Genomic DNA, 12,862 nt, shown 5'->3' with positions numbered 1-12,862 from the left:
AATAATAATAATAATAATAATAATAATAATAAGCAATGAGGGACATTGAAACATTTTAGTGTGTGCCAGAGGCAAAGCAATCCTAGGAAGGTCCAGGTGCATATACAGAAAAATCACAAAATAGAAAATACAACTTACTGTTTGGTCCAGTCTTTATGGCAACAATTCCCCCTGGTGGCTCTTTATTATGAGCTGTAACACTTCCATTTGGGTACTAAAAAAAACCACACACACACCTAAAATCATTTTCTTATTAATTAGTTTTGTCACCAAAAGCTGTTCTTCATATTTGCGACAAATAATTATCATTTGCCTTTTCTATTTCAACGCCTTTTTGACCGGTAGGTGGCAGCACCACCCTTCAACATGACAAAAGAGGAAATCCGAATGACTTCCGGCTTCCGCTCCCATTGAAGAGTAAGGCAAAGCTGCTGCAATGGGAAAGCTAATTTTGCTTTTGCTCAGTTTGATAGCTTTTTGCAACATTGTCGCGGCTGTATTTGAGGATCAAGTGGGAAAATTTGACTGGTAAGAAGAGTCTAAAGAACCAGTGAAACATGAGTTTTGTTTTATAGATATGTATTTAATTCGTTATGATGAAATGCTAATGCTAACACCTGTCAGCCAAAGCTTCGAGTCGGTGGTGGACTTTTAAGGAGATGACATTGCTAATACATTAACGATGATGATAGCCTTGTTTTATTATTTTCTCTATGAAATATTAACACTTTTGTTGTTTATAAGTGGGTTTTGGAGAAATCGATTGATTTATATAAAGCCTATAACTTGGAAACAAAAATAAAACGAAGTAGATATTATATTAAAACTGGCGAAGTTTTCATCTTCTATAAACAAGAAGATCAACAAGAAGAAAGCTTGGTTATTTTAACTGTTTTGTAGTTTACCTCTGCATTGAAAGACGAAATAAATTGTGTTGATGAATGTTTTTTTGTTTTGTTTGTTTTTTGGTCTCTGCTTTCACAGGAGGCAACAATATGTAGGCAAAGTTCGCTTTTCTCATTTCGACACGCATTTGCAGTCGTCTAAAAAAGTGCTTCTAGCAACAGAGAGTAATGTTTTTGCTGCTTTAAATACCAGGACTGGAGACCTCTGTGAGTACTTTGTCAATCTCAAATATGTACCTGTCAGTTCTTATAAAGGTTTGATTATATTCTGAATATTTATTCTGTCTTTTTCTTTTATAGTCTGGCGACATGTGGACAAGACTGGTCCAGAGGGAAACATTGATGCTGTTTTGCATCATGGCCAAGGTGCTTTTCTTTTGTCATTGCATTTGAACTGCAAGAGTTTTAGTTGCATCACTCCATGCCTATAATCTACAAAACAATTTTTATTGCCTAGATGCGGTGTTAGTGGTTGGCAATGGACGCGTGCTGCGCTCCTGGGACATCAGCGTTGGAGGCTTGAACTGGGAAATTGTGCTTGACTCTGGCAGGTGAATTCCTTGCTGAATGCAGTGGTAACATGTAAACTGTTTATACGTTATTTAAATATTAACTGCTGTTGTACTATATTTTAGTTTTCAGTCAGCATGTCTGGTTGGACAGCAAGGCACAGTCAAACATGCAGCTGTTTTGAAGAAATCGGTCATCTCTCTTCATTACTTGTCTAATGGTCATCAGAAATGGATAGAGAACCTACCAGAAAGGTACATTGCTATGTTTTTATTTTATATATTATTTGATCAACAATTAGATACTTCTTTAAATAGTTTTCTATAAAAACCAAAAAAATACTCTGAAATAACCATAACTTCATAACCAAGATTAGCATTTGACCATGGGTACTGTTTCTCTTCGCAGTGAAACTGTGAATTACCAGGCAGTGCATTCAGGTGGAAATGGTCAAGTATATGCATTGGGAGTTGTTCCCCATTCCCACATTGCTATTGTTGCTTACAGTGTGGAGGATGGTGAAATAATCAAACAGGTAATGATTTAATTGTAGGATATAAAAAAGCAAAATATTAGATAATTTAAGTGTCATTTCAGCTTCAACAACTAACAGACTGATGTTCCAGTTTATCGTTTGCTTGTGATGCTTTCAGATTTCAGTTGATGCTCCGTGGCTTTCAAACATACCAGCCAGCTGTGCAGTGATTGGCCAGGGGATGTTGACATGTGTAGACTCTACAACTATGTCCCTTTACACACTGGACTTATACCAGCAGCTACAGATGACACAGATCCCCCTGCAGGTATCAAGAAACAATAGAACAAAAGCCATCCTGCTGTATGAAGTGAACGTGCTCTTTTCTTAAGTTTTGGTTTAACTTTGCATTTAGTTATGTTTTTCCTTTTTATATGCTCTATTTATATGTGTCACTGTTTCTCCATCTGAATTAATTAATAAATAAAAATATATATACATACTTTGCATTTTCAGGCACTTGGTCTTGAAGTAGACCCAGATTTTCATCCATACCTGGTGTCACACCAGCCTAACCCGGCTCGTCAGCCACTATCGGAGTTCCTCCTTCACCTCGGGCCTGATCATCATTTACTTCTCCAGCTCAACAATGGTCAGGTCGTGACTCTGAGGGATTTCAAGCCTGTACGTAATCATATCTGCATATTACTTTTTCAAATCCTTGTAGAGGTTTTCAAAATTCAAACTACCTGTCATTTTTTTTTGTTTGTTTCTCCAAATGTTACCAACTAATTTTACTGTAAAGCTGCTTTTCTGACTGTGAGTAAAGTTCTCAAGGACCTCTGATGGGTCTTTTTTATATCCTTTTTTGTTCAGGCAAGGAGTTAAAACATAAAAAAACTAGTTGAGACCTCCTGCCACCCAAAACTCATGTGGTCATGCATGCATGACCTTTGTGGAAGAAATGAAAACTCTGACCTGAAAACTGTAATTAAGATCCGATGGAAATATTACTATTAATAATTATTATTATTATTATTAAACAGTTTTTTCAGTATTTGCTATTGACTGCAACAATGCTAGGAATATGACACGTCACATATGTTTGACTTAAATATGCATTTATATGCGTTTATGGGGTTGTGAATACTGTTTTTTGCTATGAACTTATTTCTATATATTCATGTATAAAATATTATACACATACCATATCTAGGTATTATTAATACACCTTGAAAACAATATATTATGAAGACAATACATATTGTGCAAGAAATAATATAGATTAGATAAAGGATTGAATAGGTTTAAACTTCTTTCTACTCATTTAAAATAAAGGCTCCATGTTCTTTATTTACTCAGTTACTGATTTGTGAGCAATATTTTTAAATATATTATTATTGATTGTTGTCATCCACAGGCCTTGCTTGTTGCATTTGCAACAACTGGAGAGAAGACCGTTGCTGCTGTCATGTCCCCCAAGAATAAAACTGCAAGTTTACGTCAAATTCTAGCTACCTTCTGTAATGCTGGGATGGTTTTATTTCTGTTCATTGAGCTCCTTTTGCAGATTTCATACAGTTTATGATTCACAGTTTTAGTTTAGTTAATAAGTCTAGCTTGTTGCTATCAGATTTCGTAAAGTTTTTTATGTAGGTGATAAAATACATTTTGAAAGGTGATTGTTTGCTGCTTCCTTACAGGCTTGCAGTATCAATCTCTTCAGTGCTGAAACTGGACGCAGACTTCTTGACACAACTCTGATTTATACCGTGGATCCTACTGGAGGAAAACCAGAGAGGGTGAGTTTGTATCTTTTCAAGGAGCCGTAGCACTTAAATCATCTGTAGAGGGAAATTAAATGAATGTAAATTCTGTCTCACAGCTTCATGTTCAAGCATTCCTGAAGAAAGATGACTCTGTTGGCTACAGAGTCATGGTACAGACAGAGGACCATGCACTCACTTTCATACAGCAGCCAGGTATGAACAAGAAGGAAGAAAAACAGTTCTTTTGTAGTCAGACCAGTGTGAACTATTAAGTCAATTTATGGATTTTGCACGGTTGTTAGATTTCATTTCAGAATTATCCCAAATTGTTACTGCTTCTACACATTTTACCACTTTTTGAGAGCTTCAGTTTATTGTGAGTCAGCCCTGTGTTGATGTACTGCAGAGTCTTTTTTTCATCCTACCACTAGGTGGCGTCAAAGTCCAGTTGTTTTTGCAACCTGTCCAGTGTTTTGCAGAAGACATAGGAACAACATTACCATGTGGCTGTTAATGGAAAGCATCAACGCAGCAGACTTTCACAGGGTGTGGATGGTGGAAGGAGTGATTACAGGGGAGTAATGACTGTTCTTTTTCAGGGCGTGTAATGTGGACAAGAGAGGAGGCTCTGTCACATGTGATGACAATGGAAATGGTGGATCTGCCCCTTACTGGAACGCAGGCCGAGCTGGAGGGAGAGTTTGGCAAAAAAGCGGGTAAATGTCGAATCAGAAGTATTAAAGCTCTTTACTTAAAGGGGACATGTGATGTAAAATCTGCTTTTTTAACCTATAATTCATTTTGTTGTGCACTAGGCGGGCAGAAACGTTGAGTTTAGTCTCTCCTGGCGCTGCAAAGATATCTTTATATGCTGTTTAGGTCATACTTTACAATAGGGCTGTGTATTGGCAAGAATTTGGCGATACGATACATATCATGACAAAGGGGTGACGATACGATATATCCCGATATATTGCGATACTGTAAGCAAGGCGATATATTGCGATTTTTTTGGTCCAAAAACTCTGTTAAATAAAAACCTCTTACTGGGGGATAAAATGAAAAACCAAAATTCATTGTCTCATAAAATTCTAATATTACATAGACATACTTTTGATACATTTAGCTGTGTTCTGCTTTGTATGTGTTTTATTTTATTTGTTTCATATTTCTTATTTCATCCATGTTTTCAATTATCAGACTAAATTTGCCAATAAATAGGTTGAAAATATATTTTTTGCAGCTTTTAGTTTTTAATATTAATTTACAATATGGTCACCCAACACTTAACAATAGCCTCTACCTCAAGAGGTAGAGGAGCCATTTGGCTGGCTCACTGCTGCCAACTAGCGGTCAGAGGCTGAACTACAACATAAAAATGAACGGCTGGCAGGAAAGCTGACATTTTAAAACTTAATAAAAAATCGATACAGGGCTTTAGAATATTGATACAGTATCAGGAAATGAAATATCGCGATATTTCAATGTATCGATATTTTCTTACACCCCTACTTTACAATCTGTTCAGTTTTCTCTATTTTCTTTGCCATTTTCTTAACTATTGTTTCAATTTGCAATAGAGCTTCTAAATAAGGTCTGGACGTATCAACTACAATTATTTTTATCCTAATTCTCCTCTAGCTCTGATCTGGGCTTATCCTCATCTTTTTGCCATTAATACAGCATCATTTCATTTCAGGTGGAAAGTGCAATTTGGACAAATGCCTTTTAGTTTTATCTTCACTTTAGCAGCTACACTATTTAAAATCTATTTACCGTCTTCTCTCTGTATTTATGTGCTAGTGATCAGTTTAAATCTTAAATATGTTGAGATTTTGACTCGTCTGAGTTTGGTTAGCTTCACTTCTGTATTTGTCTTGTTTTTACTGCTGCGAATGGATTCAGCTATACAAGGTAACACATGTCTGTATTTGCAATAAGACTTGACTCCCTCTATTAAGATGAGTGTAGCTAAAATATTTTTAACAAATTTTGAAAATTCAACGTATTCAACCTGGTCCATCTGTAAAGAAGAACATTTTTTATGGATTTATTTTGTGCTCTTTTTCTCAATGTTTTGAAAAAACCTTCTGTGTTTATGTCCTAGATGGGTTGACGTCTATGGTGCTGAAGAGGCTCTCCTCTCAGCTCATCATGCTGCAGGCCTGGGTCGCTCACCTCTGGAAGTTGTTCTATGACGCTCGCAAACCCCGCAGTCAGGTCAAGAACGAGGTCTCGATCGAGAATCTGTCCAGAGACGAGTTCAACTTGCAGAAAATGATGGTTATGGTCACAGCATCTGGAAAGGTACAAGGCTGGAGCTTGCCCTTTAATTTGATTCAGTTTGTTAGTGTTTCAGAAGGAGAGATGAGCATTCATGCAACACAGTTGTGGTTAAACTAGTTGAGGCTTATTTAGTCTGAGTTCAGATGGGCCTAAACTGGAACAAAACATGAGTAATACAAGAAGTCCTCTCACTTTTTCCTGCACCGGTAACTCCTGTTTCTTTTTCTGTTCAGCTGTTTGGGATCGACAGTAAGACTGGCAGCATACTGTGGAAGCACTACCTGGAGAACATTCCAGATAATGCTGCTTTCAATCTGATGGTGCAACGAACGACTGCGCACTTCCCGCACCCGCCACAGTGCACGCTACTCATCAAAGACAAGGTGTCTAATAAAGCTCTGGTGTTATTATCTTAGTGATTTCTCTTCAGTGTTTTATTTTCTTTAGCTTAGTGGTCTAACTTGTGCAATGTGGTTATTTATCCTATTTTAATCCATTTTTCATAAATTCTCTGATTTTATTTGATTAAAGGACTCTGGTTTGGCAACACTACATGTATTTAACCCCATTTTTGGAAGGAAAAGTCAGGTTGCTCCTCCTGTCCTGTCTCAGCCCATACTTCAGTCACTTTTGCTCCCACTTATGGACCAGGATTACGCCAAAGTCTTACTACTTGTTGATGACCAGTACAAGGTATGTAGGAAACTGTGAACCAGATCAACAACATTTTAATTTTTCTTCCGCCACATATCACTTAGTCATGTGTTACACACACACACAAACACAATGTTAAATTGGATTTCATAATTCTAGGTTTCAGCGTTTCCTTCTACCAAGAACGTGATACAGCAGCTCCAGGAGACGGCTGCGTCCATCTTTTTTTATCTCGTGGATTCCAGTCAGGGACGACTCTCTGGTTACAGACTAAGAACGGCAAGTTGAACCTTCATGCAATGTTTAAGCAGTGAGTTTCTACAAAGTGGTGCTTGAATACCAAATAAAACCATTAACCTTGGCGTGTTTGGTGATCTCAGGACTTGTCGACTGAGCAGGTCTGGGAAGTCGTAATTCCAACTGAGGTCCAGAAGATTGTTTCTGTTAAAGGGAAAAGGTCCAATGAGCACGTTCACTCACAGGGCAGAGTGATGGGAGACCGAAGTGTGCTGTATAAGGTATTTTACTTTATTTTACCGTTACTTAACCAGGCAAATCCTACTGAGGTCACTGATCTATTTATCAAGGGCAACCTGTTGTACATATATTTGTGCTAGGTACTGTAGCATCTTGTACAATTTTAGATAAATCTCTTATTTTATTTTGCTAGAAAAATTCCTCATGAATAATTTTATCTCAACCACAAATCCTTATATATTTCGTTGACTATTTTTAATCTTTATTTTAGAATTTACATAAAATATTTGATCTACAATTTTATTCCTGCACACATTTCTTGTTCAGAGGATGACAGAAAAACGACAAAAGATGCAACCAAAAAAACACCAGTGATATGTGCAGTAGTTGTTGAGATATTTTTGACATCATTGCAGCTGTTAGCATCATAATTTTAGCCATAATCTTGTCATTTGACTTTTGAATCTGTTTTTATTTTTAGTACCTGAACCCCAACCTACTGGCTGTAGTGACTGAAAGCACAGATTTGCATCAGGAGCGCAGTTTTATCGGAATCCTACTGATCGATGGCGTGACCGGTCGGATCTTCCACGAGGCAGTCCAGAGAAAAGCCAGGGGACCGGTCCATGTTGTTCACTCTGAAAACTGGGTTGTGGTAAGACTGGTGCATTTATAAAATAGCCCTCCATGAGGGTAATGTGACCCCACTGAACCTACCGTGTTCTGTCTGCGTCCGACTTCACAGTATGAATACTGGAGCACCAAGTCTCGCAGGAATGAGTTCTCCGTTATTGAACTCTATGAAGGGATGGAGCTCTACAACAGCACGGTGTTCAGCTCTCTGGATCGGCCTCATGCTCCTCAGGTGCTTCAGCAGTCTTACATTTTCCCCTCGTCCATCTCCACCATGGAGGCCACCCTGACTGAGAAGGGAATCACCAGCCGCCACCTGCTCAGTAAGATCCGAATTCATATTTTCCTGAAAGTAAACACTTAAACATTCTGCTAACCTGTTGCAACGCGCCTCTGTTTGGATCGTCACAGTTGGGTTGCCATCTGGAGGGATTATGTCTTTACCGAAGATGTTTCTCGACCCACGCCGGCCAGAAATCGTATCCGAGCAAAGCCGGTGAGTCTTCCGGTCACAAGTGGTTTAAAATTGAGCTGTTTCTGTTACCTGTTCCCACATGTGCATCTGAGCTGTCACCCTTCATCTCCAGGGAAGAGAACTTGATACCGTACGCACCAGAGCTGATCATCCGTACGGAGTGGTTCATCAACTACAATCAGACTGTATCAAGAGTGCGAGGTATTTACACGGCCCCCTCTGGACTGGAGTCAACCTGCTTGGTGAGTCTGGTCTTAATATTTGGGAAAAAAATTAAAGGCCTTTTTGTTTGTTTGGAAGTGTTTTTATTGAATAAATTGCCACTTTAGTTGCTTGTTTTTTTTTAGAATACCCATGTATTTGTCACATTAAAAACACATTTTGTTAATTTTATTTAAGTGTTAATAGTTTTTTTTTCCAGGTAGTGGCATACGGTCTCGACATCTACCAGACACGAGTGTATCCATCAAAGCAGTTCGACGTGCTAAAGGACGACTACGACTACATGCTGATCAGCAGCGTACTCTTCGCCCTCTTCTTCGCCACCATGATAAGCAAACGCCTGGCAGAGGTCAAACTGCTCAACCGGGCCTGGCGGTAAATCCGGTCTCCCTCATCCTGCACCTGAGAGCCCCACAGCTGCACCGAGGACCTCGGTCCGAGAAGACGAGACCGCCGGGTCCAAGCCTGTAGAAAAACAAGCCAACGTTCGACAAGGCCCACAAGGAACTGCAGGGGACAGCGGGGAGGGGTTAGCTAAGATTTTATGTTTTTTTTTTTTGTTTTTTAACTTATTTTGCAAAAAAAAAGAAATGATTAAATAAGAGAAACTTTTTTTTCCTTTTGTGCCACAGCATTTTGATTAAACATTTAGCACGTAACAGCAGAACAAACAAGCAAATTAAAATATGTAGAAATTTCTACAATTAAGTAAATAAAAATTTAGTTTTTTCTTTAATTGGTTTATAGGTTTTGGAGCAAATGGCTGCTCCAACAGAAACTAATAATTGAGGAAATCAGAAACTACAGGAAAAAAAAAAGAAAACCTGCAGCTTGTGAGCATGAGATGATGCAGTACCATACTTGAATGATTTTGTGATTTGCCTGCTGATTTGCCATAATTTTCTTTTATGGCACATGAACTGTGAAGTGGGAGATGGTATAAGAAAATGTTGTCATTCTAACAAATAATTTACGGCTCTATTACCATAGTCAATATGTTCAACAGTAGCTTTTGTTTTCCTGTTTTGATCTATTAAATTGTTGTTGTTTTTTTGAGAACCCCAGTCTAAGTATTTTTCTTCTCTCCAAAATATCCCGAGTTGAAAATAAACTGTTAAAACCTGAAAACAAAAACTCTTTAAAATTGAGATATTCATAGCATTGGTGTTGGGTAAAGAAGAGAGAAATCATTCAAGGAATAAGTTATTTATTTCCATAAATACAACTAAAACAAAACAGTTATTTACTTTTGACAATGATAAACTTGAAGCCTTTTCCAGGGCCTAAACTGATACCAAACCTTCATGAGGACTTCCAAGAAATTGACGCAAAAAAAAAAGTAAACATTGGTCTGACATATGTGTATGTTGTTTAATTTTTTATTCCATCTACAACCTGTACTTTAAATGGAAGCTAAGTTCATACACATAAACCAAATTTGCATAAAGCTACAGTATATTATTTCAGTTGGTCTTGTTTTTTTAATTAATATAAAAATATACTTCCATTCATATTAAAGAAAATTAGTTTAATAATAAAAAAGGACTTTCTGCTTCACGTCCAGGAAGTTTTGTCAATTCAAAAATGACTATTCAGATAGCTGAATGTACCTTTTGAATTAAACATTTTCAGGCAGGCATCTGTTGGTCTAAACTAAAATCTGTGTTAAATAAAACAATTTTACAATAAAATCCAAACAGTCAAGAAAATAAAGTGAAACTCATGAGGCAGATCAGGTTAAACATTAATTTACTTCCACGTGTGTTATGCTGCTGAACATAATCTTCACTGTAACATTTAACATAAATATTTAAGTGAGAATGACTTCTATCTATAAATATATTAGAATTTTCAAGTAGCATTCTCAAAAAAAAAAAAAAAAACGTAGCACAAGTGCAATGAACAGTTTAGTACAATCCCAGCTTGTACCTTGAATTATTCGCTCTGTTGTGGTAAAAACAGTTTGGTTTTAGTGGCACGTTTTTGTCAGGGTTAAAACGTTAACGATACATTTTTACTATACAAAAACAGCAGTTTCTCAGCTTGAACATGTGTTGCAGGAGGTATATTATTTCTCTACTCTTTGTGAAAGTATGATAACACTGTGCTGTACGGTGTTGTAGAAAGAAAAGAGGTCTATGGAATACTGACCGGTAAAATGTTCAGTCAAAAACAGACACAAAACATCTCAGTGACATTACACAACATTTAAAGAGTTTGTAAAAAAAAAAAAAACATTAGACGTGAGTACCTGCTTTCACACACTGTGCAATAATGTACTTCTAAACGATGTCAGTCACGGTTCTTTGCTCGTTAGGTTTCAGTTTCTATCTCTTCAGCCAGGCGCCGGTACTTCCTGTCCCGTTCGGTTCACTCCGGAGTCTTTCCCGCCTCTCGGTCTGAGCCGGGCGGCCCGGCGGCAGCAGGATGTAGTGCGTGGCGCTGGCCTGTTTGCCGTCCTTCAAAATGGGAACAATCCGCGGCGAGGACTGTGTGGGAGTTGGGGCCCTCTCACTCCGCGGTCTCTGCGAGGCCCTGCTGACGTAGTTTGGATTCGCAGCAAAGCTCTGAGTGACGGGCATCACTCCGTTGATGTAAATGGGAAGACTTTTGGGGCTGGGCGTGCGGGGCGGGCACGGCGGCACTAAAGGGACCCTCGGGGGGATTTTAGGCGGCTTTTCTTCCTCGCTGGCGCTCTTTAAACAAGCAGAGGGTTTAGGCGGGATGGGGACACGAGGGGGGATCTGCGGCTTTTCGGTGGAACGGGTCGTGGAGCTCGTGTGTGCTTGAGCAGGAAAACCTGGACAGGAGAACTGGATTCTGGAGGACTTGTGTTGTTCCGGCTCTTGGCTTCCAAACACAGCAGACACGACATGCTGGTTGTTTTCTTTCTGCGGAGCAAAGTGAGGGAACTTGGGGTTGTTGGCTCCAAACCTGCCTCCGCTGCTCATTGATCTGTCCTCTCTGCTGGGCCAAGAGAAAGCCATGGATCCGATCCCGGACCCCACATCCCAAGCCGAGCTCTCCCTGTAGGCATAATTTACCTGGCCGCAGTGTTTGCTGCTGCCTGCACAAATGGCCTTTGGGCAGCTTTTAGGCAGAAGACTCTGGCGGTCACTGGTGAAGAATTCGACCTCGTTATCAGCCGCCTCATCGGACATGAACTCCTCAGGGTCGGGCAGAGGGGGGAGGGGTTTGGCCTCCTTCTGGTGGCCCCCGAACGCTTTTCGTTTCTGGGAGGAAGGGACCACCTGATCTCCCTCACTGGGCAGCGCTGCGTTATCCGAGGTTAGGCGGTAAGAATCAGTGTAGAAGGGAAAAAGGGAGAAAGGGATGTTGGCTGTGGAAAGGGAAACATACAATATATTAAAAAAACAGAAAATCCTACATTATTCCTTTTTTATTCTTATTTAAACTTTGTTATCTCTGTCGCTTCCTGAGGTCCATAGAGAGAAAACGTATCAGAGGAAGAAACATGAAAAACAACTTCTAAGAAAAACAGATAAGGGGCAGGAAACTGGAGTAAAAACATGTTGGAAAAACAACCGGTAACCTATCACCCTCTTCGTCAAACATCAGCCACAACACCCTGATTAACACAGGAGTCGTCATTATCTGCAGAGCGGGCCACAATCTGGACTGAGCTTCCCATAACACTCTCTGTGGAAACATCCGACGTGGCCCAGACCGCGGGAGCAGCTGGTGACCAACAGCTTCCCTCCCCCTCCTTCTCCTCTATTGTGGAAAATACTAAACTTAAAAGTAAGGCCTCGAAAAAAAAAAAAAAAAAAAGAAAAACACTCACGGTTAAATTCCTTGGCCGTTCGTTGCTGCTCCCTCAGGTTGTGTTCGATGTCGGCACTCGAGTTGAAGCAAAATCTGTAAAGCAAGACAGGTTAGGAAATCCATACCATACGTGTAACTCATTCCTGCGTGGAATCTGTTAGTCATTAAATGATTAAAAAAAGAAACAAATATAGCTCGACTCTGTGGACTGCAGATGGGATCTCTTGGCTGACTTTCCTTATTTTTGCCATTTTCAATGTTTTTTTTAAAGTTTTTATTTTTATTGCTCACGCCCATGGGAATTATATAACTGCCTCTCTCTCTTTGTGTGTGTGGACACATTTTTTGCCACATCATGGGGACCATTTTCCAGAAAAACACAGCCTTGTGGGGACTTAAGCCTGGTAGAGATGCTGACTTTGGGTGAGGGATTGGCTTTAGGACCACGGTGTGCATTGAGTTTAGGCTAAATTTAGAGTCAGGTACAGCAGGTAAAATAAGTATTGAACACGTCACCATTTTTCTCAGTAAATATATTACTAGAGGTGCTAATGACATGAAATTTTCACCAGATGTTGGTAACAACCCAAGTGATCCATACATACAAAGAAAGCTGAACTCTCTCAGTAATTAGAAAGCAAGCCTGCCCCTTGTCAGTGCAAGTTAATAT

The 12,862-nt window shown here is 39.3% G+C and overlaps 2 protein-coding genes across 4 annotated transcripts in view; one reads left to right on the top strand and one right to left on the bottom strand.

Moving 5' to 3' along the window:
* Nucleotides 1–407: 407 nt before the first annotated feature.
* Nucleotides 408–9,465, top strand: emc1 (ER membrane protein complex subunit 1). 2 transcript variants are annotated; one of them, XM_014001675.1, is made up of 23 exons: nt 408–528; nt 985–1,112; nt 1,206–1,271; nt 1,363–1,456; nt 1,541–1,669; nt 1,824–1,950; nt 2,069–2,218; nt 2,407–2,574; nt 3,311–3,382; nt 3,594–3,692; nt 3,776–3,872; nt 4,259–4,375; nt 5,565–5,573; nt 5,767–5,966; nt 6,179–6,328; nt 6,477–6,638; nt 6,759–6,878; nt 6,980–7,117; nt 7,558–7,731; nt 7,822–8,032; nt 8,121–8,205; nt 8,297–8,426; nt 8,606–9,465. In XM_014001675.1, the coding sequence occupies exons 1-23, from the start codon at nt 437–439 to the stop codon at nt 8,783–8,785; spliced, it is 2,898 nt and encodes a 965-aa protein (XP_013857129.1). In that variant the 5' UTR covers nt 408–436; the 3' UTR covers nt 8,786–9,465. The 2 variants fall into 2 exon arrangements, with proteins under 2 accessions (XP_013857129.1, XP_013857130.1); XM_014001676.1 differs by lacking the exon at nt 5,565–5,573.
* A 131-nt stretch (nt 9,466–9,596) lies between these two features.
* Nucleotides 9,597–12,862, bottom strand: part of errfi1b (ERBB receptor feedback inhibitor 1b) — a 9,391-nt gene continuing 6,125 nt past the window's right edge. For both annotated transcript variants that reach the window (XM_014001677.1, XM_014001678.1), the window contains exons 3-4: nt 12,212–12,285; nt 9,597–11,746 (exon numbers count right to left, since the gene is read on the bottom strand). In XM_014001677.1, the coding sequence (XP_013857131.1) occupies nt 10,734–11,746; nt 12,212–12,285 (1,087 nt within the window). In that variant the 3' untranslated portion in view covers nt 9,597–10,733. The remainder of the gene's footprint in view (nt 11,747–12,211; nt 12,286–12,862) is intronic.

Source organism: Austrofundulus limnaeus, unplaced genomic scaffold (genome assembly GCF_001266775.1).
Source record: "Austrofundulus limnaeus strain Quisiro unplaced genomic scaffold, Austrofundulus_limnaeus-1.0 Scaffold10, whole genome shotgun sequence".
Lineage (NCBI taxonomy): Eukaryota > Metazoa > Chordata > Actinopteri > Cyprinodontiformes > Rivulidae > Austrofundulus > Austrofundulus limnaeus.
Note: the sequence above shows the minus strand (reverse complement) of the source record. Positions and strands in the feature narration are given on the sequence as shown.

Excerpts from the sequence above, each read along its gene's own strand:
- emc1 (XM_014001675.1), top strand. The coding sequence starts at position 437 with ATGGGAAAGCTAATTTTGCTTTTGCTCAGTTTGATAGCTTTTTGCAAC. Across the intron at positions 529-984 it reads CAAGTGGGAAAATTTGACTG|GAGGCAACAATATGTAGGCA; the intron begins GTAAGAAGAGTC and ends CTGCTTTCACAG. Across the intron at positions 7,732-7,821 it reads ACTCTGAAAACTGGGTTGTG|TATGAATACTGGAGCACCAA; the intron begins GTAAGACTGGTG and ends CCGACTTCACAG.